Below are 26,448 nucleotides of genomic sequence, written 5' to 3' on the forward strand. Positions count from 1 at the left end.
GAGTCAGGTCTCAGGTCTCTGGGTCCCTGGTGCCAGGGAGTTGTTCAGATGTATAAAATGCAGTTCCCTAAGCCAATCCTATTTGTCACAAAAACGACAGCCTTCTGCCACAACTGATGGATCGGTGGCTATAAAGTGGCTGTCAGGAGCCACTTCAGAATCAGAAGGTCTGAAAATGGGAGGCACCTCTGGGACCAGGTCCAAGAAAAGTTGCTTCATGGTTATCGATCCTGCAGCCTCTCTTTTAGACATCAGCTTTGGGAGCTCTCTTCTCTCAGAAGTCCTTGAGTGGGCAATAGCTCTTGAGCACATTTTTCTGGAGAGTGTGAATTTTCTGATCCTTGAGACAAGATGAAAGTGGCTATCTCTGGACCCAGGATATTACCAAGGATGCTCAAGATCTAGGCCAGATGTTCTCAGATTTTAATGTGTTTATGAACTACCTGGTGAGTGTCTGGGTGGGGAATCTAAGATTCTGCCTTGCTATCAATTTCCCAGGTAAGGCCAAATGCTCCTGGCCCATTGATCCTTTGAATAACAAGGGTCTGAAGTTGAACCATCCACTACATTGAACACTAGCCACAGGGGACTAGTTAAATTAATTAAAATTAAATAATGTTAGAAATTTAGTTCCTTGACTTCACTAACCACAATTCAAATGCTCAGTAGTCACATATTTCAATGATGGATTCCACAGACAAGAATGTTACCATCCAGGTGCAGTGGCACACACCTATAATCCCAGCAACTGTGGAGGCTGAGGCAGAAGGATCTCCAAGTTCAAGGCCTACCAGGGGCAACTTAGTGAGATCCTATCTAAAAATAAGATAAGAGTTATGGGTGTAACTCAGTGATATAGCACCCCTGAGTGATGGTGTGGGGGTGTTACCATGATCACAGAAGTTCCTTTCAGATAACCCTGGACTAGAGTGAGCCTCTGCACCATTCACTTATTCACCATTTATTTGTTGTGTGCTAAGTAATATGCTTGGTGCCAAGCATTAAAGCAATAGTGCCAGCCAGCAGAAAAAGTAATCATAAGCTGACCAGAATGCAGCGCACTTAAAAACAGAGATACCTCCAACCTCACAGGAGATCCAGAATTGCAGCGCAGGTGGGAGGAGAAAGCCGGTCCTGGCATTTTGTGTGTGACCCGAACCACACCGTGGTTGATCTTTGTCACAATACTTATGAAATTGGCTTCTGACAATGCATTTTCACTATTTCAGGGCCATAATCATCAGAAATGGAGAAATCATCCCCATGTCTTCGGAATTCACCCCCGAGACGGAGCGCCAGCGACTTCAGTACCTGGTAAGAGGCATGTAGGCTTGGCAGAGGGCAGTGGTGTCAAGGATGGCATCAGAGCTATTTGGGAAGAATACACTGCTGGGACATGAGAGCGGGCCCACAGCAGTCAAACAACATATGGCATTAACTCCCCCACACACACCTTCTGGATCACACATCCTGGCTCCGTGTGTGACGACACACTCCACCTCCGTGAATTTATTATTGTGGTTGATTTTCTCCCATCTGTGACCAATTGGAGACATAATGTGCTGTGTTTCTTTTCATGGGTTGGTGTTCACAATGTGAAGTGCAGTTCTGAAGAGTGCAGATACCTTCTAGGTATCAGAGACTCACTCTGCCTCACATCCCGAGGAAGGCCCTCTGCCCATGTGGCAGCTCTGAGATCCTGCTCACACATATCATGCTGCATGCTCAGATGGGAAGTTCAAGGCCCTTTGGAAAAAGTGTAGATGTCATAAAATCCATTTCTACCCTGAAAATAGATTCTGTGTGTAGATCCTCCTCTTTGGGGTGAAATCATGAGAAGGCTACGGGAGAGCTCTGCTTCCTTAAAAGTCTCATTTTTCTGGAATACAGAACAATCTGTGTCTTCAGAGTCCAGGGGCAGGTGTTGGGCATAGGATCTCAGTTTAAAGTGACTATGGTAATCATTCTAGTTTTCTTTGGGGTGAGCATCTCTGGGGACTAGCCCTGTGAATAGTAGTATGTGAAGGAAATACTTTCTTGCCAATAGGATTTCTTTTTTAGACAACATAGTCAAGCAGTGATTGTCTGCTCTTAGGAAAGAATTGATCTACATGGCTCCAAAAGGACTTTGTTCATGTCTCTGAGTTTCAGTATGCGCAAACAGACCGAATCTGATCACTTTGGTTGATGTATAAAGTTGCTGTGCTCATTCCCTCAATACCCTGGTCTCTGTGTTTGTCTTATTTTTTAACCAAGCTGTGTCACCGTTGCTAGTTACCTGGTATTTGTGAGGGCAGAAATCCCAAATCAGTGGAAAATCTGCTTCCTTCTTTCAGCTACTATTCTCTTCTAGCCTTTGAGTGTTGTCTCAAGCAGATAACCTTAAAGCCACAGAATCCAGACTCTAGGCCTCTTGTTTTCTTTGGTTGTCTAGACAAGTGGCGGGCATCCTTTGGCAGCTCACAGATCTTTATTCTGGTCCCCGCTCTGGTGTTCCAAGGCTGGATAGGTTTGTGCAAGTCTCTTAACCTTTCTGGACCTTGGTTTATCACTTGTGAAATGGAGTGAAAGACAAGAGTGTCACAAAGAGCCTTGGAGTTGCAAGGATTCCTCCAAGTGCAGCTCGACCCAGCTGGCCTCTTCACTACCTGCCTGACTTTCCCTGGTCTGTCATTCAGGAACATGCAAGTGATCTTATTGTGGATCTTGTCACTCCCTGCCTAAAAGCCTTTGGCTGCCCACGACATACAGAACACAGGTCATGCTGTTGGCTGATCAGAATCCTGCCCACCTCCTGCACACCATCTCACTGTTGCCACCACTCTGTCACCATGTACCCCATGGTAAATATCTATCTTCCACGTCCAGCACATGTCACAGTCTCTCTGACCTCCAGGCTTTTGGAAGCATGCTTTGTCTATACTGGCTTCCCTTTTCCACCAAGAGAACTCCTCCTCATTGTTTGAGACCCCAGCAAATGACACTTGTGGAAAGTGTCCACTAATCCTCCCAGGGAGTCAGTCCCCAGTGCTCATACAGCAATGTCTAGAGGCCTGCAGTGTGGCTCATAACAGAGAAGATTTGGAATCAGTGTTTGTTGACTGAGGACAGAATGGTTGCCAAGCAGAACTCTCTCCTCTGCCCTCTCCCAGGTGTCTCACAGCAGGACACAAGACCTTTACCTCCCCTGCCTCTTCTGTACCCCAACTTCATCACCTTCTTCAGCCTATTGAAACCTATTTCCTGTTCCCTCAGGTGTCTATTTTCTAACTAGAGACAATAAATAATAATAGCCTGACTTTTTGTACCTTTTATTTTTAAATAATTTCATATTTTCTTGTTTCAGGAATGAACTTAGGAGGCTAGCCCTTAAGGAGGGATGAGAATGCTAAAATTATTCAGATTTCCAAGTATCAGTGGCACATTTTGGGATGGTTGAAATAAGATGTGTGTGGCTTTGGATCTCAGCTTTGTCACGTAACTGTGTGCATTATTTCCACAAAGCAATTTAATGATCCCCAGTCTTCACTTATGGGGATAGAAAACCTCAGAAGGCTACATAGGGATTAAATGAAACTGTATGTGCACAGTTCTTCTGTGGCACAAGAACTCATTAGCTATATTTTATTGAATCAAAGCTTTATTGCTTCATATGTCTTTGTTTGGGCTACTATAACAAAATACCATGGACTGGGTAACTAATAAACAAAAGAAATTTTCATCTCACAGATCTAGATACTGACAAGTCTAAGATCAAGGTGTCACAAAATTCAGTGTCTAGTGAGGGCCTCTTCCTGCTTCATAGACAGCTGTCTTTTGTTTGCAACCTCATGGTGGAAGAGACAAGGATGCTCTCTGGAGCCTCTTTTACAAGGGCATTAAATCTCATTCATGAGGGCTCTACCCTTAGGACCTGATCACCTTCCCAAGGTTTTGTTCACCTCCCAGTGCCATCACATTAGAGATTTGGCTTCAACATGTGATTTTTTTTTTTCCTGTTCTGGGAATTGCACCCAAGGCATTGCACATGCAAATATTCTTTCACAGAGCTACTTCACCAGCATTTTTTAATTGTTCACTAATTTGTTTGTTTTCAAGACAGAGTCTCACAAAGTTAGCCAGGCTGGCCTTGAACTTGAGATCCTCTTGCCTCTTGCCTCAGCCTCCCAAGTTTCTGGGACTACAGGAATTCACCACCTGGCTAACATGAATTATGTGGGTATGCAAACATTCAGTCTATAGCAAAACCCTATGGCCAGCAACCACACTGATATCCTTTCCTCTTTTGTACTTAAGAACAACTTCTAATGTTGCTAACATCAATGTGTATTTTGGTGTCACTCTTAGACCACTCTTGTCCACTATTCCTGTGGACACTATTAGCTCACAGAACTAAAGCCTAGTGTTTAAATTTCCAAAAGATAACACTGTTCATATTCTTTTAAATTCTCACTCCTAAATAAGTTTATAAGTAAAACTTGTAACTAAACTTCTCCAGTTGATGACTAAAATTTTTCCTCTCAGACATCAGGGCTATAAATGCTCAGAACATAAAATGCCCTGGTTGTCCAACTTCTCATTCCTTTAGGAATCTAGGGATGTATACTTTGAAATGAACAGCTCCAGTAACAATAATCAAATTATGTGAATGTGACAAGGTATTTGAGAGAATAAGAGTATTTATAGCATAAAATAATTTGGTGGTGAAATCTTTATGGTAAAGTACTTGTGAGAATTAGGAGGTTCATAGCCTAAAATCTTGAAAAATAGCATCAACCAGGAAACCAGAGTGTGATGTGGACTTCTCTCACCCCAATCATAAGCTGTGTAACCTCAGTCCTCTCACACAGTATCTCTGAATCTCCTTTTCTCCTAAAAGAAACAGGTAATAGTATTTCCCTTGAGATACTCAGAACATGTTCTGAAATGAAAATGAGAAGTAATTCCATGAAAATTCTCAACTTAGAATGGGTTATGTCCCTATAAACCCATCATAAGTTGAAAATACCTTAAGTCAATAGTATGGCTAATTTCCCCAGCTTACCAAACATCAGAGCTTAGCGTTGCTTAACTTGCACAAGCTCAACACTTACAGTAGCCTGCAGTTGGGCAAATCCTCTAGTACAAACCTGTTTTATAATAAACTATTGGCTAGCTCCTGTAATGTGCTACATACTGTGCTGAAAGTGAAAACCAGAGTGTCATGTGGTTTTGCTTTCATACTTTTGTAAAGTCAAAAAATCATTAAGTCCAGCCATTGTGAGTCAGGGACCATCTCTACAGTAAGTGATTTTTAAGTGCATTTTAAAATCATAATCATTAGGATTAACCTACTTATTCCTGTTTTTTGAACACCTGTTCTTTGGAAGTAATGGTGAAACAGTTTGGTGAGTGATAGTTGTAGTGTCCTTTTCTGTTACATGATCTCTTCCCTGTTAGTATATTGCTGGAAAATTAACAATGGATTTCTTGTTCTTAGGTCAAATCAAATTGTATATGTACAGTGTGTGAAGAACCCACTCGTGAAAGATTTATCAAACCTTCTAAGTCCCTCGCCACATTGAGCAGAAGCCTGTAGTCCAGAGGCATCTGACTTGTAGAAATGGCTAATGGTGTTTTTAGGCTGGGGAGGGCGGCCAGAGCCCTTTGTACAAGAGCCATTTTGATCTGCGTTGGTGAGGAATGTTCTTGGTATGCACAGTCCGGATGTTGGGGGATTATAGAACTGGAAGCAGATTACAAAATGATGGATGTGGCAGGCACGTTAATTCTGTTTGGTCTTGCATCCCGACCTCAGAGGGCCCTTCCTGCAGCTCTCTGGGTAATGTGAACTTTGTTTCGTAGATTCTCAGGCTGGGTGATTAATCGAGCACGCTTGCCAGTTTGACATGTTCACACAGAATGTGGCAGGTGTGTGACAAGGGCATCGGGGGCCCTGCACTCCTGCCCCAGCAGTCAGGGAGAGCCGCTGATCCTACAGTCATGAAAAAGCCTTGTTGTTTTGTAGTTGGGCTTGTTTTGTTTGTTTGTTTGTTTGTTTAATATTTCCAGAGTGATTAAAATAAAATATGTAAGAGGGTCCACCAAGCTAGACAGAGTGTTTTGAATGGAGTCAGGCTCAGGTAGGAGGGAAGGGGGTCTGGTTTCTGGGTGTTTCTCAGCAGCATTGAATACTCGAATGCCAAAGCCTCCAAGAAATTGCCCCCACATTCGCTTCAGGTGATAGCCAGTAAGGGATCTCCCTCAAGGGACCTCTACAGCCCCAAGGTACAAGAGTGATGGCTTTCCCTCTGTTCTGCCTAGACATATTTATAAACTCTGATTTGATTACATTAAGATGTGCTGGTATCATCAAACCTTCAAATAATGTACTTCTGTCCTTGTAGAATAATCCAAGTCTGCAGTTGTTTTTCATCAAGGGCAATGTACAGAAGAGATGAAAGTGGGTTTCAAATACACATTTGATACACGCAAGTGCAACATTATCTGAGGTGATTTCTTGCAGTGTCCTTGGAACTGTCCCGGCTCTCTGTGCCGCCTCATTCTGTTTGTCTGTTCTCCCTGGTGTGAATCTTGGAAAGACTTCAAGTGAACAAGCCTCTTGGCTCACTGGGATTTCTCCTGCTCAAGAGTTATCTCCACTGAAGTATTCCTTAAACCTGAACCTGCTTTTAAGACAGGAGGCTATCACGGGGAGGCTCAAGTGTACTCATGAGTAAAAAGGACAGGTTCATCACCCTCGCATCCCACTTCACCTTGAGAGCAGGATTAAACTGGCCAGCCTGGCTTTCGACAGAGAGACAGCTCTCTGCTTTACTCCCTGGAAAATGTACAATTTTTGGGAAAAAATCCACCCAAAGCCATCTCCTTCCCCGTTTAATCCCCTTTCATGACAATGCATGTGAGTTGCAGATTTTCTAATTAAATAAAGGCAGGCTCAAAGCTGTGGTGACATTTATCATATTTATGCAGAAATGTCATTGTGTGTTTTTCTTGGAAACCACATAAACCAGGCAGAGTATCATCAGTATTCAGTTCTATAACAACTTACATATACAAACTTGATTCTTGCTACTTTGAGATTTTTGAAGGACAAATTATGAATGAGAATTTTTCATGAAAAATTCTAACCCATACTTATTAAGAACTCAGCCATTTCACATTTTCCCTTCACTTTTTTAACCCAAACCATAATATTCTATTCCTTCTCTGTAAAATCAGGTGAGCAGCCTTGGCCCTGGAAGAGCTTTCTCATTTAACTATTAGCGTGACCACCAGTGGCTTGGCTGACATTATTAATTTCATTTCATTCTTGACCTTAGACTTCTACATGATAAATCATCTTGAATTATATGACTTCCAATGCTCCTCTTATAGTCTGATGAGATTTTTCTTCTCCCTAAAGGCAAAAAAAAAAAGGAGAGATTACTCAAAAAAAAAAAAAAGATTTGTATTAGACACTGAAATTCTTCCTTTTGATAACTTCCTTCCAAACACTCAGAGGTCTGAACATTTAAAAATTAGTTTATCTGAAAGTTTTAGCTAGAGGACTTTACAAAATACTGCCTGTGTGGGATTCGCCATCTTATGGAACACATAAGTATTTTTACTTTCCATATTCTGCTGATGGGAATGGAAATATCAACAACTCCTTTGGGAAAGGGCTTGGCAGTCAGTCCTAAACCAGAACATGCCCTGGCCCAGCAGTTCCACTCCTCGGTATGTACCTAGCAGAACTGTGTACAAATGTTCACCAAAAGACTCGAATGTGCAAAGCAGCACTGCTTATAATAGCCCTGGTAACTGGTAACTGTCCAAGTGCCCATGGAGAGTTGGATGAGTAAATAAATTTTGGCACAGTCACAGGATGGAATACTGTACGGCATCAAGAATGAAAAAATTGTGACTATGCACAGCATGGATGAATCTCACAGACTTAACAAAGCAGAGGGGGCATCCTGTAGGATTCCAAACAAAGTACAGAAATAGGTAAAGCTGATCCAAGCAGAGAAGCGGCAGTGATTGGATAGACTCCTGGCATGTTCTGTTTAATCTAAACGCTAGCTCTGTGAGGGTGGTCGCTTTGTGAAAATTCATCAGCCTGTACATGTATGATATAAGCATATTTCCATATATCTTATACTTCACTGAAGGTTTTTTAAATACTTCTGCTTTATGCAACTATATGTATCTATCATCTAATTTTATATTAGCCTTTGCCGGGGGACCTTTTTTGGTGTCCTGCAGAAAGCCACACTCTTGCCACCTCTTTGCCCCACACGTTCTAAGAGCAACTCTGGACACTGTGTCTACCTCTGGACACTGAGCTGCTCCCCACTTTTTTTTTGCCTCTGCTCTGGGCGGCACTCTCCCCAGAGTCCTTGACTGACCAGCTCCTAAAATCCTTTGCAGGTTCTCTCTGATATCTCTCTACCTGGTGTGTGCCCCACTCTTTGTCCCTTGGCCCCTAGATATACCACCATTTTGCCCATAAACCTTCCTTCATCTCCTTGCTAGTGAGTGAACTGTGAGAAGAGGTGTCTCTTTCCTTACTCTTTGAAACCCTGGCCCCTGGTGCTTGGTACATGCTGGAGCTCACATGTTGGTTACATGAATTCCTTTGGTTGGATTCCCCAAAAGCTGAGACAGTTTCCTCATCAGCTGACACTATTCACTGGCCAGCTGACCACAGAGTAGCAGGAAGAAAGTTTATTAAAAAGAGAAAGAAAATGAGGAAGCATTTTGTGTTCACTAGCAGGCAATTTAAGTAACCTCAAGACCCACGGTTTCTACGTCCCCTGGAAGCCCCTATTCAACCCTCATCTGAAGCTCCAGTCACCTTGGTCTGCTCCCACAACCAAGCCCGGTTTCCTTCCCTGGGTCTGGGTTGCCTGCTCCAGCTTCCTGTTCTTCAGTCTTGCCAAGGTTCTCAAAGTTTCCCCCAGCCCAGGAGGGGAGCACTCAGGTTCATGTGCTCTTGAGTAAGACAGGTCCCAGTCCAGATTCCTCCCCTACTCAGACCTTTGTTCTTCCTCTGCTCAAGTTGAGAGCTTACTGAAAAGTTCCAGAAGGTGTCTCCTCTTGCCCTGGGTATCTACAGACTCTCATTGGGATGGGACACAACAACATCCTTTTCAAACATAGTACTCATTTCTGTCTCCTTTCTGCCTACAACTAGAAGAGCTTACAGCCATAAGAAGACATCCAGTCTCCCTGCCCCAACTCTGGTGCCCTGCCCTGGTATAGTAGGTTTTTCCAACATCCTTTACAGAGAGATGATGTCCTTCTTGTTGCCAGTCAGATCTGTCAATAAGCTTGTCCTTATTAGCTGCCCAAGAAGTGACAAGGATATACCCTCTCTTTAGCAAACCTGTGTCTTCCAGAATTCTTAAGTCTTGGTGACTTGTCTTTAGTGGTTCTAGAGTGCTGGTTACCAGGCTTTTTTCCTCCAGGTAATATTTGTGGTACACACATGAACTTGAGGTATCCCTCCACACCTTTTTTCCAGGAACATTCTATTATGGATCCTTGAAGGAAAGCCTCAACATCTAGGATGAGAGTGTGGGAAAAGAGGTTCAGTTTTTTATACAGAGCAGGCTAGCACACTTTAAATTGCACTGTAGTATAAAATGCTAATTTCTGGGTTTCTAGTCTGCATGCTCATTAAGTAGAGAAGAGACATAGTCTTATTATATTCTTAGCATGGTGATATATCATGGGATTTTTAAATAGTATAACTACAGTCACATTCACATGATTTATGGGAAGATTTCTATCAAATGAGAAAAGATTGTTTGTGTCCAAGATTGTTTTTACATGCCATGGGTTTTAGTTTTAACTTTTTCAGTGGCACACATGTGTAATCCTAATGGCTCGGGAGGCTGAGGCAGGAGGATCACAAGTTCAAAGCCAACCTCAGCAACTGCAAGGTGCTAAGAATTCAGTGAGACCCTGTCTCTAAATGCAATATAAAATAGGGCTGGTGATGTGGCTCAGTGGTCGAGTGCCCCTGAGTTCAATCCCTGGTACCAAAAAAAAACCTTTAACTTTTTGAAAAGATAGAAAGCTATGTTACTTTTTACAAAGTTTAAATAATCACTAAACTGTACTTGTGTAAAACAGGTGAGAATGTTCTATTCCATTTTCCAACAAATAACTTACTTAAAGCCTTTACTATGTTAGGTGCTAGGTTAAGCTAAAATTTTAAAAATCATGAACATATGAAGTGTTAGCTGATGTTCACTTATACCCAGAGGTTTATTTTACTAACTTGCATCACTCTAACATTTTTCTAGCATGTGTACATCCAAGTAACATCACTGAAGAAAAAAAATCTAAAGTATATCCAGGATATCAGATAAATAAGGAACATTTAGAAGAGTGTCCAGAATTATTTTGCAGGTGGACTTGGGTTCGTAATGTGTGCTTGATCCCAGCTTGGATTCATCCCACATTTTTAATAGGCCGGCATCCCAATGAAATGTGCTTGGAAAGGAGCTATCATCATGTATACGTATTTACAAACGGTCCGGTTACAGGCAGTGGGGTAAATCATGCTGAAATTATTCATGTATCTTACAAGTTTCGAGCCAGGAAATCATTAGGTTTTATTGCTTAATACAACTTAACAAGTTCCCCTACATTTTACAGACTTTAAATTTGGTGTTTGTTACTTATAGTGAATGTGAAAGTAAAGTGGCTTTGGGACTCAAGTCTCCTGAATGCTGACGTAAGCAATCCCTCTAGCAGGACAGGTCAGTGTGAATCATGGCACTTGAATGCTGAGCAAGTACTAAGAAGTTTCCAGATTCCCAGGTTGTAAGGCCCCTCTACTTCTGCTAAGTAACTGACTCCATGCTGGCCTTTTAGGGAACTCTCTGGGCTTCTGTATCCCCTTCATGGAAGCCAGGTCCCTGCTTGTTTAATTCCTCCCAGTGACTTTAGGTTTCCCTAAAATTATTGGAACAAGGAGCAGTAAATCTCTTCTCAACTTTTTAAAACCTGAGTTCTCAAAACTAGTAATTTGGAGAGTTTTTTAAATATATGAGTAACCTGAATTGGGAGCGAGGCTCAGAGTAGAGCACTTGCCTACAAGCATGTGGTCCTGGGATCAATCCTCAGCACTTCTTTTTTTAATAATATTTTTTTTGGCTTTAAATGGACACAATGTCTTTATTTTATTTTAATGTGGTGCTGAGGATCGAACCCAGTGCCTCACGCGTGCTAGGCGAGCACTCTACCACTTGAGCCACAACCCTAGCCTTCCCAGCACTTCTTTAAAAAAAAAAAAAAAATGTTCAATGGTAGAAGATTCACAAATATGGGTTAGTTAAAAAGGAAATACTCAAATAACATTTTAGATATTTCAATGACATTGAACATATGTACATATGTAAATGTGTACATATGAGACCATTTATAAGCTTTCATGATGATTGCATAAAATGATACACTAATGAGTAGCAGTGTCTCCCTCTGAAAACCAACAGGTGGTTTTTACAAATTGTGTGCCTTCTATGTAATTTAGCATCTCATTTTTCACTAAGCAGCCATATGTTCACTCTGCTCTTCCTTGATTCTCAGACTTGTATCACTTGAACACCATTAACTCCAGAGGGTCTGCCAGGGGCAACAACAGTGAGTATTTGAAGTGCTGTTAAGAAGCAGGCCTACCATTTAGGAGGTCGATGGTGACTTCAAAGAAGAAAGAATGGTAAAATGCGCCCCAGGTGCACATGAGCTACTCAAAATTCCACGGTAGACATGATTGCAACAGAAAAAAAAAAAATCATGCCACATGTGTTATGGCCATTTGTAAGTGGAAAAGAAAAATCACCAAAAAGATAGCAAATGCTCAAGGTGTGGCATTAATCTCACTGTGGGATGAACATTACAGTGTTCCCACAGAGCTAAAGCACTTTTCCCCCAACTTTTAATATATTTGAAGTTGGAATAGTTTGCAGTTCTTGTCAACCAGCTGCATGACTTGGGCATGTGCAAACGTCACATGAGCGAGCATCTGGAAGGGAGGAAAGATTTATTTTTCTTGCCCATTACAGTGAGAGCAAAGTCCCTATAACAAAAGAGGGGTTAGCAAGACAAAAAACAAATTTGTGTACTACAAAGTGTACTGGACTCAGGCGCCTTCATAAGAACATGAAGTTCCAAAGAAACATGTAAATTTATGTATTTTTTATGCCTTAGGTTTGATAGAGTGGGCATCTGTGAATGATTGCACAATGGGGTTATGATCAAATGGGAATAAGTTCCAGGGGAACTTAGCAAGATGTCTTTATTCAGATTCTCCTGCAATCCAGTGTTGTCAGAAATCAGGATGCTCCTCCCCTCTAAGCGCATGTCTGGTGACATGCTAAAGGAGAGCAGGACCAGGGGGAAATGAGAGAGACTCTTCTGTTCTGCTTTCTCAAATGCCAACATGCCATATTTTAGAGCAGCATGTCCTGAACCTCATCACACCAGTTTGCAGAATGGGGGTTCATCAGCTTGGGAAAACAACTGTGGAGACAAAATTGACACACTTGTGAAGTCTCTTTGGATCAAACTGGTTGTGTGGAGGAAGTTGGGAAGGAGTGAATCAGACTTGTTGAACTACATTCCCAAAGTGGGAGTCAGCGGTAAGCTGGCTCTAGATGATTGCGGAACTGGCTTAAGAGCTTCCGCACCGCTGGCTTTGTGGCATGTAGTTCTGTTGTGGATGATTTAAGAAGTGCTGCATCACCAGCGCTCTTGTGAAACCCAGGACACTGTGGAGAATCATGAACATCGTGATCCTGAGTCGAAAAGTGATGAGAGCTGTAGGATTCTAACTGTGAAAAAGTTTTGGAAAACCTGAGCCAGTACACAGACTGTCCTTGACTGATGATGGTTCCACTTATCATTCTTGGACTTTACAACAGTGTAAAAGCAATACACATTCAATAGAACCCATGCTTCAGTGGTGAATTTTGATTTCTTTTCTCAAGCTAGTGAAATGTAGCACAATTCTCTCTTATGATGCTGGGGAGCAGCAGCAAACCACAGCTCCCAGTCCCAGCCACCAGATCTCAAGGGTGAACAGTGGATGTTCTGCATGGCCCTGTGTTGCCCAACTATGATGTTCAGTAGGTTAGGACTATTAAAGGCATTTTCAACTTATAGTGGATTATGTTGGGAATGTGGTCCCATTGTAAGTCACGGACCATCTGTACTTTGCTTCTATATCCTTTACTAAGTATACACAAAAGTAAAAGGTAATAAAATTTGTCTTCAGTCTAAAGGAGCTCTTCCAGAATGAGCAAAGCAAAAGTCTGAAACGGTAAGAAAGCATTGAGCACAATTTAATTGGCAGCTCTTATTTTCTTAGAGGTCATAAAATAATGGTGCATTTAATAAATGGCATCTTAGATTGGATGAAATACAGTATTTTGTACAGAAAACACTCTGTTGAGATTGTGAAAGACTTCACATGTGAGGGGGCTACCGACCACAAGTGACACAGAATTCAAGCCTCCTTTGAACATGCACATCCTCAAAGGAGAGGTGAAGCAGCCCCTGCAGATAACAAAGCCACTGAGGAGTTGCCAGCTAACCTGCAGGTACCTGCCTCAACAGATCCTCTGATACAGCAGCCCAGGCAAACGTATACCAACAAAAAATGGCACAAGGGTACCTGGTTAAGGCACCACCCACAGGTCCACTCATTTGTTAACAGGTATAGGGCCTCAAACTTCACACTTCCCTTGTAAGAGAGAACGGATGTTGTTGTTGTTCTTCATTTCTGGGTTCATGGCCAATAGCCATGAACAAATTAAGAGAAAAGTCTAAAATGTATTTAATATAAATTGCATGTGATACAAGATCCTTTGGAAATGAAGAGCCAAAGAAACAAAGAAGACTTATTTTTATGGACAGTCATGTATAAATTTGATTGGAGAACAGAAGGTTTATGATCTAATGGTCGTTACCTGGGGGAAGGGGATGAGCTCAGCAAGGCCTGTTCTTTTAGAATTTTCTTGGCATCCTTGTGTGACATTCCTTTCCCCTGGGTATGGAGCAGGGTATGGAATGAGTGAGTGTCTTACAACCAATTTCAGAAGACAGTCATCTAAATTTTATGGCCTGCTTTGGGGAAAGAGGTAGGAAGAATTCTTTCTAGTGTTCATGGTCTCTGTGTTAGTCAGCTGCCTGCCATTGTAACAGGTACCTGAGATAAATCAATCTAAAAGGAGAAAAGGTTTATTTTTGCTCACAGTCTCAGAGATTTCAGTCTAGCACCAGAGGCTAATGACCAAGCCTTCAATACAGTGGTTTTTGACGGATGCTTTCAAACCATAGCAGCCTACTTCTGCTGTTTCCTGAAGTGCCAAATGTCATTTTGGGTGTAACATGTCCCAGATGTGCTCAGAAACGTTCTTTGGGTCCTGTCTGGTTTGTCACTAATGCACATATATGTTGTGTATCTATTTATACACACATGCTGTCGTAGTCCATTTTGTGCTGATATAACAGAATACCACAGACTGGGTAATGTATAAAGAAGAAAAAATTTCTTTCTCACATTTCTGCAGTCTAGAAGTCCATGATCAAGGTGCCAGCTATCTGGTGTGGGCCTACTTGCTATGTCCCCACCTGCAGAAAGCAGAGGGAAAGAGAAATCTACTCCCACAGGTCCTTTTTACAGCAGCATTAGCCATGCACAAGTGCTAAGCCCCAGGACCTATTACCTCCCAGCAGACGGCATTGAGGGATTGTGTACAGCACATGAATTTTAGACACATTCACACCATAGCACACACTCATTTTTACATACATATATACTTAATATGTAGATCTGTGTATACATGACGTGACACATGTAAACTTATGCTCTTGTGCAGACACGTAGCATTTGTTAACCTCCTTCGTACAGTGAAATCAACTCTGGTGAGTCGTTGTATATTCTCTGTAGCATCATCTTAAATGATAACATGGAGTTCCTTGGAATGAATTTATGCTAGTTTATTTAGTCACTCATTATTAAATGATTTTCTCTAGTTATTTGCTGTTAAAAATAATGTCAGGAACATCCTTGCAACCATTCTGTGTGAAAATCTGTATTTCATTTATTATTTAACTGTATCTGCTGACTCAGGCTGCATGGTCTAGGAGCAAATGTTCACAGGCCTTCTGTCTCTCTCCTGCTGTTTTTTTTAAGTGAGTGTGAGGGATAGAAGGGCTACCATAGGGTGATAGGATAGGGTTTTGAGGAGGATGTTAAACTCAGGCTGTAGAACCACTCAGTCCTAGCTGATGACCTTGGGTTAGGGTCTTAACCTTTCTGAGACTTAGTTTCCTCATTTGTAAGTTGGGTTCTGTGATGTAGGCTTTGTAGTACTGAATGACTAAGATGGCATGTATCAAGTCCCTAGTATAAGGCAGATGGTAACCCCTAAATCAGTGTGATTCCAGCTTGCAGGTAGGGACTGCAGTGGATCAAAACTCCATGCTCATACAGTCTCAAAGTTCTGAACCTTGATAAAGGATACACAACAGATGCTTCTGTTTACTGACTACTTAAACCTCTATTCCTTAGTTTTCATTGGTGGACCAAAATAAAAGAGGAGTAAAATGTTCTCTACCCTTCAAAATGGCTGAACTTCTTGTACAGTCACACAGGGCTTGTGTTTGGCTTAATGTACCCAGTGCCTTCCTTGAAATTCTTAATTTTGAACAGAGGCTCCATATTTTCATTTTGCACTGGACCCGACAAATTCAGTAGCTACTCCTGCCCATGTGGTTGTTGGAGGGTGAGATGAAACATACAAGTCTCTGAGCATAGTACTCAGGTTGTGATAGGACTCAATAATCATGAAATGGCTATAATAGTTATTGTTTTTGAGCAATGACAACCCTGATCAGTACCTTAGAGACATTTCACTTAATTATAAAAATATACAATTAATCTCATTTTATAGGTAAGGAAATCATGAAATTAAACCACCCACTAAAATCACACAGTTCATAAATGTAGTTTATAAATTCTGTGTGCAAATCTGTATTTCATTTATTATTTAACTGTTTCTGCTGACTCAGGCTGCATGGTCTAGGAGCAAAGGTTCACAGGCCTTCTGTGTATCTCCTGCTGTTTTTTTTTTTTTAAGTAAGTGTGAGGAATAGAAGGGCTATCTTGAATGCAGACTCATATGTCTCATATGTAGCCCATATCACTGACCTGCCCTTTTGCATATAATTTCCTTTCCTTCCTTCCCAGGAGAACTTCTCTATAAAACCCAGAATTAAAGCTTTCTTGGTAATCAGCAGCAGCCCAAGTCTCACCTTCCACAGAGTTTCAGACCCTCCAGAATTCCCACCAGATCTGGAACCTGTTTCAGACAGGAAAAACACAAGCCTCTCAGCCTCAGTTATCCTGTCCTGTCACCCCATTCTGTCCAGCCCCCACCTGCCCAGAACTACTGCCTCAGAGTTCTACCAGTGGCCAAACATGACCAGCTTGGTAGACAATTCAGCTTGCTTCCCTTGGCTCCTAATAAAACTTAATTTCCAGTGCCTAATGTCTGACTAGTACCTCTAAATCACTAGGAGCATCAGTGGAAGATCTGCTGGCCTCTGGTCCTGGGAAGGAGACCATGAGAGCTGTCTGTTGTAGGTTGAACATCCCTAATATAAAAAAAAAATCCCAAAACCTGAAATTCTCTAAAAATCTGAAAAATTCTGAGCACTGACATAATGCCATAAATGGAAAATTCCACCTTGACCTCACATGACAGATTGTACTCCAAACACAGGCACACCAGAAAATACTATATAAAATTACCACCAGGATATGTGTATAAGATACATATGAAACATAAGTGAATTTTGTATTTAAACTTGGGTCCCCTTCCCAAGGTGCCTTATTAGGTGTATTGAAATATTTTTTTAAAAAAAATTCTAAGTACTTCATGGACCAAAAAATTTCAAATAAGGATTATTCAACCTATTCCTGTAAACTGAGGATATGACCATCTGTCTGGCGGTAGGGATCCCTTGTTTTCCCACAGTGCCAGGCCATGATGTGCTCTGCCCACTCTTTTCCCTGCCAATGAAGAGAGACGATCCATCCCACCACTCTGGTATTATGTAGGCGTCAGGCGTGATGCGGGAAGTTCTAGTGTAGGTACGTTTACAGTGTGTGGCCCCTGAGCAGGGATGTTAAAACAGGAGCATTCCAGCTCTTGGACAGCCAGATTTGAATTCTGAATGTGACAATGAGACTGTTTGTTTTTTTCAAAGCAATTCCCTAAGTGGCTGTTTGCTCAAGACTTTGGTCCTGTGAACAGAGATTGGGGGCGGGGGAGGGCGGGGGGGAGAAGCCATCTGCTCCGGAATAGTCTTCCAATGACAGGAGCAAATGGAGCTGCAGTACAAACTGGAGGGGGTCCAGAAAAATGTTCCTGTCTGGTCGAATCTGGCCCCAGCCCTGGCAGACCTCAAGCCCTGAGTTTATTGGAGACTCACATGCAGCTTTCAAAGGCAAGGCCATGGTAACTGCAGGTATTAAGGAGATGAGAGCAAAGAGAGTCGGGGTAAGAGTGCTTGCCTTCTACCTCACCACGTGCCATTCAGGATAGAGAGCCATCTGTGAACTTTGGAGCTCAGTTTCTTTTCATTACACCTTTCATTCTATGCGTCTCTGATAGCAATATTTCATACTAAATGAAAAAGTGACATCCCTTTATTAAGTGCAAGATTTCTATTTGGTCATCTTCTATTAGTGTTTAAATACCGAAATTTATTTATTTCCCTTAAAGTATGAGATGATTTTCTTGTTTATGAACTATGGCCTGTCTCAATTTATAAAACATCCTTAAATGTGTGTGGCTTTCTTTCTTTTCTTTTCTTTTTTTTTTTTTAATATTAGGCATTCATGCAGCCTCACTTGCTGGGAAATGAGTTCACACATTTGGAGTTTCCAAGGAGAGTACAGAGAAAGGAACTTGGAAAGAAGATGCTCTACAGGGACTTTAATATGACAGGCTGGTAAGAACACGCCTCCCTCTTCCCCAGTACCACTGCAGTGGGTGTGCATAGGAAGTGTCACCACTGTGAAAAGCCACTTATGCAGTTGGTATCAGGATGTGCAGCCAGAGACCTGAGTTTGTGGTGAAGGACATGGGCCTGTGACTGCTTCTGTATTTCTCACTTAAGACCAGTTCTGAAATCACAGGCAATGGTTTCTCTCTGCTTCTTGGAGGCCCTCCTTGGGGATACTGGACCCTCTCTCTTCATGTGACTTAATTCCTCACTTTGCATGGAACAATCATTTGGGGCCTTATAAAACACATTAAGCTTTGTGCTTTTAGGCCAGGGTTATTAAAGAGGTAGAGAAGATTTAAGGAATCTGCCAAGGATTTATTGAGCCAAAGTGGCTTGAATTTGAATCCTGACCCTTGACTTTCTAAATGAGCAGAATCCTGATTCTGATTTTCTACTTAATGCCTAGAGCCTATTTTTCCATGGATAAAGTGAAGAAAAGATATGCTCTCTGAGGATCATTGTAAAGATTCAAGATAATGGGCTGTATTCATTCCTCAATCTGTAATAAATGGGTTCCAGGATCCCCTACAGATACCAAAATTCCAGGATGTTCAACTACCTTATATAAAATGGTATAGCATTTGCATGTAGCCAATGCACATCTTCCTTCCTGTATGCTTGAAGTCATCTTTCAATTACTTAATGTATCTAATGCAGTGTAAATTCTATATGAATAGTTGCTACACTGTATCATAGGAAGTAAAGGTGAAGAAAAAAACTGGACATATTCACTATAGATACTTTAAAAAATTTTTTTTCCATCCACGTTGATTGACACCATAGAAATGACACCTGCAGATGTGAAGGATCCACTACATTTGATCACATTCAGATTGATATAAGAACTCTTGACGTGGGGTGTCTTGTTCCCTAAACACACCTCAGTGTCTAATGTTGACTAAGACCTCCTGTCTCTTCAGAGTAGTAAACAGGTAACAAGTTCTTACACCTTATGGGATTGGAATAAGGATTCAATGAAAGAGCAGAGCCTTACATTCAGAAGTGTGGGGGATTTACACTTATGTCCTGAGATCTAATGAGGGAGCCCCTTGTCAGTCTGGAGGATAATAGAAGAATGAAGTCGTTTACTCTCCTTACCACATCTCCCACAAAAGCAGAGCCATAGCTTTCACTGTCCCTCTTCATTGCGAACAGATGGTCAGAGCCAAGATTCCCATGCTGATGACTTCCAGGCTGGGGACCTACTTCTAGGGCACACATTGTCATAAAGGAACAAATTTAACTACCCATAAGAGACTCATCTAAGGGACCTTTAGTTGTTCTTTGCCCTCTGAAAAAGCAGATCCTCACCCAGATCCACTTTTCTTTGTCTAGAATGAGGTCAGCAAACTATTGCTGGAAAGCCAAAGTTGGCTCACCACCTGTATCTGTAAATAATTCTCTTCTCAATACAGCTACACCCCTTTGTTTATATTTGAACTATAGCTGCCTTCACCCCAATGCAAGGCAGTTGAGTAGTTACAGTGGAGTCTGTGTAACCCACAGAGCCAAAAATATTTGCCCCTTCTCTAAAAGGTAAATGGATTTATCAAAAAAGGGTTCACCATATTTGCAGCTCTGGATTTTTATGTCCTAGAGTCATTATTCTAATCCATTTGTATTCAATCAACAAGATCAGCACTTCTTGCAGAGATGTTTAAGATGAGGGCTAGTGTCATTCGGAAATACCCATGACAGTTTGGTCTGGGTGTTGTACAATTTGGAAAGATTAGGAACCCTGGGGTTGTAAAAGGAGGTGGGAAGATATATCTAAAAAGACAATAAGGAAAATGGCTAAATACAAGAGGAGAGATTGTGAGAAACACATTGAACTTGTACTAAGGGAACATACAAAGCCAGATAGAGAAATGGGTGATTTGCTGTGGGAGAGACTATTAGGTTGATCTTGTGAATTTCTGAGAAGAAGAAATAAATGAAAGCAATATTTTTGTGAGGTTATCTTAAGAGAAATCTGCAGGATACTGACTTTAGAAAGCAGATTTAGGAACTCAGGGAAAAGTTATCATATATATATATATATATATATGGTCTCAAGCACTAAATAAAGAGATGGAAGCAGAAAACAACAGAGAGGAAATCAACAAAAAAGAAAATTATTTAGAGGTCAGTCTTTGATGACTACAATTACGTATTTAAATATGTCTTTTCCATTAGCCTGTAAGTTCCTCGTGAGGCAGGCACCAGTGCTTAGTCCTGTGATGACCAAGAGTAGATAGAAAGCAGTTATTTATTGGCTGAAAGTAGAGGGGTTTATTTGGCAGAAGGTAAGCCTACAGGTCAGTGTCATGGACAGTCAAAGAGAAAGGCAGGAACACTGGGTTTGTATTGGAGACACGTTGAGCTTGAGGCAAGTGTGTCTGGATGTTTTGAGATCTAAGCAGTCAACACAAACTTGGTTAATGGCATGCCTAGGACTTGTTTGGACGAATATCTTTGTTGCAGCTGCTTAGTGTCAATTCATCTGGGGCAGGGAGAACAATATATTGTTACTAGCTTTGGAAAGCACTTCTAATGAGATGAGAGGCATCATCACTTTAATGGGCAAGATGCTTTCAAAGGCTGTAAACAGTCCACTCAAACCATGTGATAAGGTTAGTGTTTTATATTCCCATGAAGCTGTATTTTTCCCCCTTTTGGAGTGGCTTATACATTTTTCCTGAAACACACATCTAAAGATTGCCCTCATTTTATAACTTTCTCAATGCAGGTAAATTCAAAACTAGATTATACCCAACGTTACATGCACATATTTTCTCTCCCCACCCCCATCTTTCTCTCTGTCTCTCTGTGTTAGCAGGGTCCTATGCAGATAAGCAGCCCATAAGTGGGCTGTTTTTAATTGCATGGAACTTCACAGAAGGTACTAAATAATTGAGAAGCCAAGACCGAGAATGGCTTCAGTCAGACATGATCTGATTTGTTTTCAGTATAATTCCCAACATGGCTGTTGGCTCCAAGGATAGTTACAAGCAGAGATTTATGTACACCTTTGTGCATTTCTTACCTGTTCTTATTTTGATTTGAAAATGGGACTTATGGAGAAGGAAAGCCCTTTATATCTTTGTCGGAGGAACTCGGGATATTTAAAACCAATGTAGACCATGGTTTATGTAACCCCCTCCCCCAACTAATGAGTTCCTTTAAAAAATATTTTTATCCTCTAACAGCCTAAAATGGAACAGTTATTTTCTTAGGACTTAAAAAGACTGGGGTCACTTAGTATGTGTGAGTCCCTGATCCCCAGCACTGGGGAAAAAGACGGTGGCTCTCTGTCTTTCTTAATTGTCTATAGAAGAGAAAGACTGGAAAATTAATTTATGGAAAGGGAGGTGAGGATCTATAGCCTGTTTCTTTTCCCATGAAAGTCATTAATCACTCCCAAGTTGTTGGAATTGGTTGAAGGTGGACTGGTGACATCTGGAGTGTGTGGTCCTCCAGGATGCGAACAAGTCCTTCCCTAGACCCTCCTTTATGTTCCTTGGCTTCAGAAGTCGCCTTGGGCTGTGAACTGACTTCTCTGAACCCTAACAAAGGGTCTACCTACTGTTAAGCTATTCAATCCTTATAGTAAATTTCTAGTTGTGGAGATTTTAATTCCCCCCCTGCTTTCCCATTAATCATGATAGTAATGAGGTTGACTGATATTTACTGGGAGAGCCGTGGGCCAGGCACTATGATGAGAGCTTTACTTAATTATTCATATTTAACTCTTAAAACAAATCTTAAAACAGGCCTATCAACTAAGTACATTTTACTGATGAGGGAACTGAAGCACAGAGGCTAAATTGTGCAAGGTTACACAACTAAGAAGGTTCTAGAACCTGGCCTGTAAATCTAGGCAGTGTTATTTTGGAGTGTGCACTGCTAGCCACTGTGCTGAACTGCCAGCTGTGAAACGGTGGCCCCTTCTTCCCATTTTGCTGTTGAGCAAGTAGAGCCTGAGGGACTCTGTGGTTTGCTCAGCGTCTACCAATGCACAAGCGTCAGAGTCAGGACTAGAGCCCAGTCCTGACTCTCATCCCAGGGCTCTTTCTGATGTGCAGTGCCAATCAACTTTTTTCAGGGTAGAACTAGATGGTATTACACAGTTTTGACCTCTGATAGAAATTTAAGTTGGGGGCCTCTCTCTGCTAAAATTGGTGTCTCCTTGACAATCCTTAAGGGAATGAGACAATGGAATGAAGCATTTTAGGAGCTGCCAGGCAGTGACTTTTCTAGCTCCCCATGTGACCCCATAGACCGTTGGTCAAATTAAACGCTACTCATTACCACTCATTACCAGGAGTCTGAGCGTGATTTGGGGATGGTGATGGTAGGGGAGGATCCCCTGAATAACCAGATCTCCTGTGCTTAGGGAAATTGCCTGCTCTCATTAGAGGAGCATCATGCCAGCATTCTGTGGAGTGCTTGCAGCAGGGAGGAAGTGTGGGAGAGGATGTCAGCTCTGGGAAGCCTTGTCTCATAATTAAGGATGAGTCTGTTGCCTCCTGACGGGATCCTCGTGCTTTCTTGGAGACTGTGGAGCAGCTTGGCAGGCCCAGATTGTTTAGAGGACAAAAGGTTATTGTCACCAGGCCCATCATAATGAAATTGGTCTCTTCCCTGGCTCCCCCCAACCTCCCTTTCCTTCTTTCCTCAGAGAGTTAGCTCAGTGGCTTGGTTTACAAAGCCTTTGTCTAACGCCCATCGTCGAGTTGGTCCCTGATGTGTCCTTCCCTTGATGTCCCCGTCACCCACATGGCTCTCACCTTCTGTGTCTGGTGTCAGTGGCCCTGGTGCCAGAATCCCCAGGCTGGTGCCCCTCCTCCCTGGCCCTTTGTGTAGAGCTGCCATTGCAGGACACACACAGAAACTGGCAGTGTGTCATCCTAAGAGCTGTGAATCCCGATCCATGTCCCTCTGAGCTGTCTCAGGCAGTAATTTGCTGGCAAGTATCTGTGTTACTGACTTGAAACAAGTTTCTCACAGCTGGCTTTGTGGCTGTAGGTCCCTCCTCTTGTGACTGCTGGTGATGTTGCTTTTTCATGTAGGATCAGCGTTCTTCATACCCTGTGTGTAGCCACATAGGGTAACAAGCCATCTGGGGGTGCATGATGACATTGGTGTGGAAGGGGGCTGTGACTTCACCCCTGGCTTCTGGCCAGATTCTCCAGCAGCTGTTCCTGGGCTGATGGGATTTGTAGAGGAAAAAAAGAGCCGAAGAAGAAAAGTCCATCCTGTGAAGCGAGATTGCTTCCAGATGGTTCTGGTTATGAACAACGTACACCAGAAATCGTCCTTTAAGCCAAGCCTTTCTTAACCTTTATGATGGTCTTGTTTCAGGGGCCAGGCAGGGCTGGTGACTTGAGATCACATGGCTTACTTAGTAAGAGAGTACTGCTTTGGGCAAAGGCTTTTTGAGACTTTGCTCTGCCAAAGTCTCTTGTTTGTAAAATCCTTCCTTTGCCCATTGTTGCCAGCCTCTGTGTCTTGGGGGAAGGAGCTTTGTTCTGCTTTTAGAGCTTCTGGGAAAGACAGATCCCTCTAGATAGATTTCAGAGATGGTAACCTTTTATTCTAGTCTCTTACAACCCTTGACTTTTTATGATTCTAACTTAATGATGTGTCAGGGTAATTTTCCCCTCCCCTGTTTCCCTTAAAACTATGAGCAAATCAAGGGATTTTCCACTGGGAACAGCGGAGTCAATCATCATCTGCCTGGTTCAGCACTCCCTATTTCTTTTCTTTTTTTTTTTTTAATTACTATTATTTTAAATATTTATTTTTTAGTTGAAGTTGGACACAATACCTTTATTTGATTTATTTATTTTTATGTAGTGCTGAGGATCAAACCCAGGGCCTCGCACGTGCTAGGCGAGCGCTCTACAGCTGAGCCACAACCCCAGCCCTAGCACTCCCTGATTCAACGGAGGCAAAGGAAATCTTTTCTTTTTTCTATGCTCTCATGCATAGTAGCCACTAACCACACGTGGCCATTTAAATTTCAATTACTTAAAATTAAATAAGATGAAAAATTCACTCCCTCTCTCTCACTAGCCATGTCCCAGTTGTGCAGTTGTCACATTTGGATGGTGGCTACTGCCCTGGATGGTGCAAATCACTCTTATCACCACAGAAAGGTCTGCTGGATGGGGCCGTGGTCCAGATAAAAGGAGAGTGTGGGCCTAGTGAGGGCTTGGAATGTGGTGCAAGGAGCTGCCTGTAACTGAACATCTCAACAGCGCAGGGTTTTAAAAGGCAAGCACAGACAGGGGGAGCGGATGGGCGTAGGCCGGACTCCGTGGCTCCTGGCCCCACTGTTGAAGGACTGAGTCAGCTGGGGGAGGGGCTCCACCTTCCAGATCTGCAGGGACATGGGTCGCTGTGTCTTAGAAAGACTGGATTTGTCTCCAGCTGTCCTTCACCAGGTACTGGAGAAGCTGCACCCTCCAGGCCGGCCAAGAGAGCCCCAGTTCCTCTGCCTGGTTCAGTAGCATGCCTCCCTCTCCCCAAACCACCCAGCCGCCCACTCTTGTCTTAGCCTCCTGGACTAGTACCAGCTGTTGGCACTTCCATTTCTGTCGCTTTTTCCTTTTACCTTTTGGAGAGTATTTCAGACGCTGAGAATGTGATTAAAAAGCAACTTCACTTCCACGCCTTTCCATTCTGTTTGGGGGTGACCTTTACCCTCATCGGCAGCCTGGAGCCCCTCTCAGCAATGAGAGGCACAGCCCCACAGCCTTGGGCTTCTTACCAACAGTCCAGTTCATTTTCTGGAGAGAGCAACTCACTGGAGGCAGCCCCAAGTGTGGTCTGGAGCTGCCAGGTCGAGTTTTACAAATATTGCAGATGCGGCTTCTATCGTATTCTTTATTGCTCTCTTCAGTGCCCTCTGACAGCACATTCTGGCAGGCTGACAGGGAAGTGGATGAGCAGATTGAGAAACGCCACAGAGTGCTCTGTGGAGCCAGCTCCAGAGCTGCACCCGCATTTAATATAAATTGATTTATTGAATCAAGCACAGAAGCCCTGTTACAGAAACCCCAGGCTTTATCCTCTCTAGGACCACCTAATAAAGCAGCCCCCCTGACACTACCCATTAACTCTTCCACTGATCCCAAGGCAGATTTTAAAGGGACAGTGCCCCTCTTTGGGTCCTGAATTTATATGTTAGCCATGCCTGTGGGTCTAATTAGCTCAGCATTAGTAGTCTTGCTTTGAAAGCCTGCATTTTCTAACAGCTTGACTCCTGAGTTTTAAAAAGTAATTGAAAAATCCAAACTCTGTACTTTTCCTTCTCTTTGCTTTTAATCACTCTTAACCCAATCTTTGGAAATTTACCTGCCCATGTCCCTGACTGGCATTTTTGGGGCACAGAGGATTTCTCAGTCCCGCCCCAGTGCAAATTCTGATGTTACTGTTGTGCCACAGACCGCGCTGGGAGGCTTTCTAGACTCACCAGAGAAATATCACATTTTAATTTTATAATTACTTCACAAGAAAGCAGGCCTTTCCCTAGTGAAACGTGGTATTCATTTCCTCCCAGCAACTTGTATTTTCATAATTTAATGATTATGGGCCACCTTGGCAGCAGTCTGATTGCTGAAAGCAATCTAAAAATCTGATTTTGCAGAGAAAAGTGGGGGTTTGGTTATCATTTCAGAGGATTTCAACCCCAAACCTCAACAGATTATCCAGGATGAAGATTGGCTGGGGCAGGAATGAGGCACCCCCAAAAGTCTTCATCGTCCCAGTTCTAGCTGGGGCTGGAGCCGAAGTCAGAATGGGTCAGCCCCATGTGGGGAGGCCCCTTTCCCAGGGCTTGCAGAGCCAAGATGATGGATGGTTATTTGCAATGTGCATGTTCTGCATCTTTTCAAGATTTGCAGCTCTAGTTGCAGGAGCAGCAGGGAAGAAAGCCTGCCCTGCTGTGTGCAGCACATCTCCTGACAGTGATGAATGACTCTGCTCCCACCCTGTGCAGGAGGCCATTGGAAGCTATGGGGTCTTTACAAATGGTTGCAAGCCAAGACAGACAGGCTTCGCCAGGCCATAGGGAGGAGAAAAAAAGAGATGTCCCACCAGCTCACTCCCTATTGATCATGTACTCACCATGCACACACACACACACACACACACCCTCATGTCTCTCTCCTTCAACGATAATTCTAAGTTATTATTCCTAAGTAGTTAAATTACTTCTAAGTCTTTCATCTCTCCTCAGACTCTGTGAATAGCTCCAGCATTTACTGTATACATTCACATACCCCTAAGCATAACAGATATACCATTCATCTCCTATGACTTATATTTGGAGATATATGACACTGGAGCGTGAGGGTAACAGCTCCAAGTCATCTGGGAAAGTTTTGG

General features: G+C 42.5%; 1 protein-coding gene across 1 annotated transcript in view; it reads left to right on the forward strand.

The window, feature by feature from the left end:
• Ppm1h (protein phosphatase, Mg2+/Mn2+ dependent 1H) overlaps nt 1-26,448 on the forward strand; it is a 222,834-nt gene that overhangs the window by 130,936 nt on the left and 65,450 nt on the right. The window contains exons 5-6 of the mRNA XM_048808381.1: nt 1,230-1,314; nt 17,900-18,018. Coding sequence (XP_048664338.1) covers nt 1,230-1,314; nt 17,900-18,018 — 204 coding nt within the window. The remainder of the gene's footprint in view (nt 1-1,229; nt 1,315-17,899; nt 18,019-26,448) is intronic.

Source organism: Marmota marmota, unplaced genomic scaffold (genome assembly GCF_001458135.2).
Source record: "Marmota marmota marmota unplaced genomic scaffold, marMar, whole genome shotgun sequence".
Classification (NCBI taxonomy): Eukaryota; Metazoa; Chordata; class Mammalia; order Rodentia; family Sciuridae; genus Marmota; species Marmota marmota.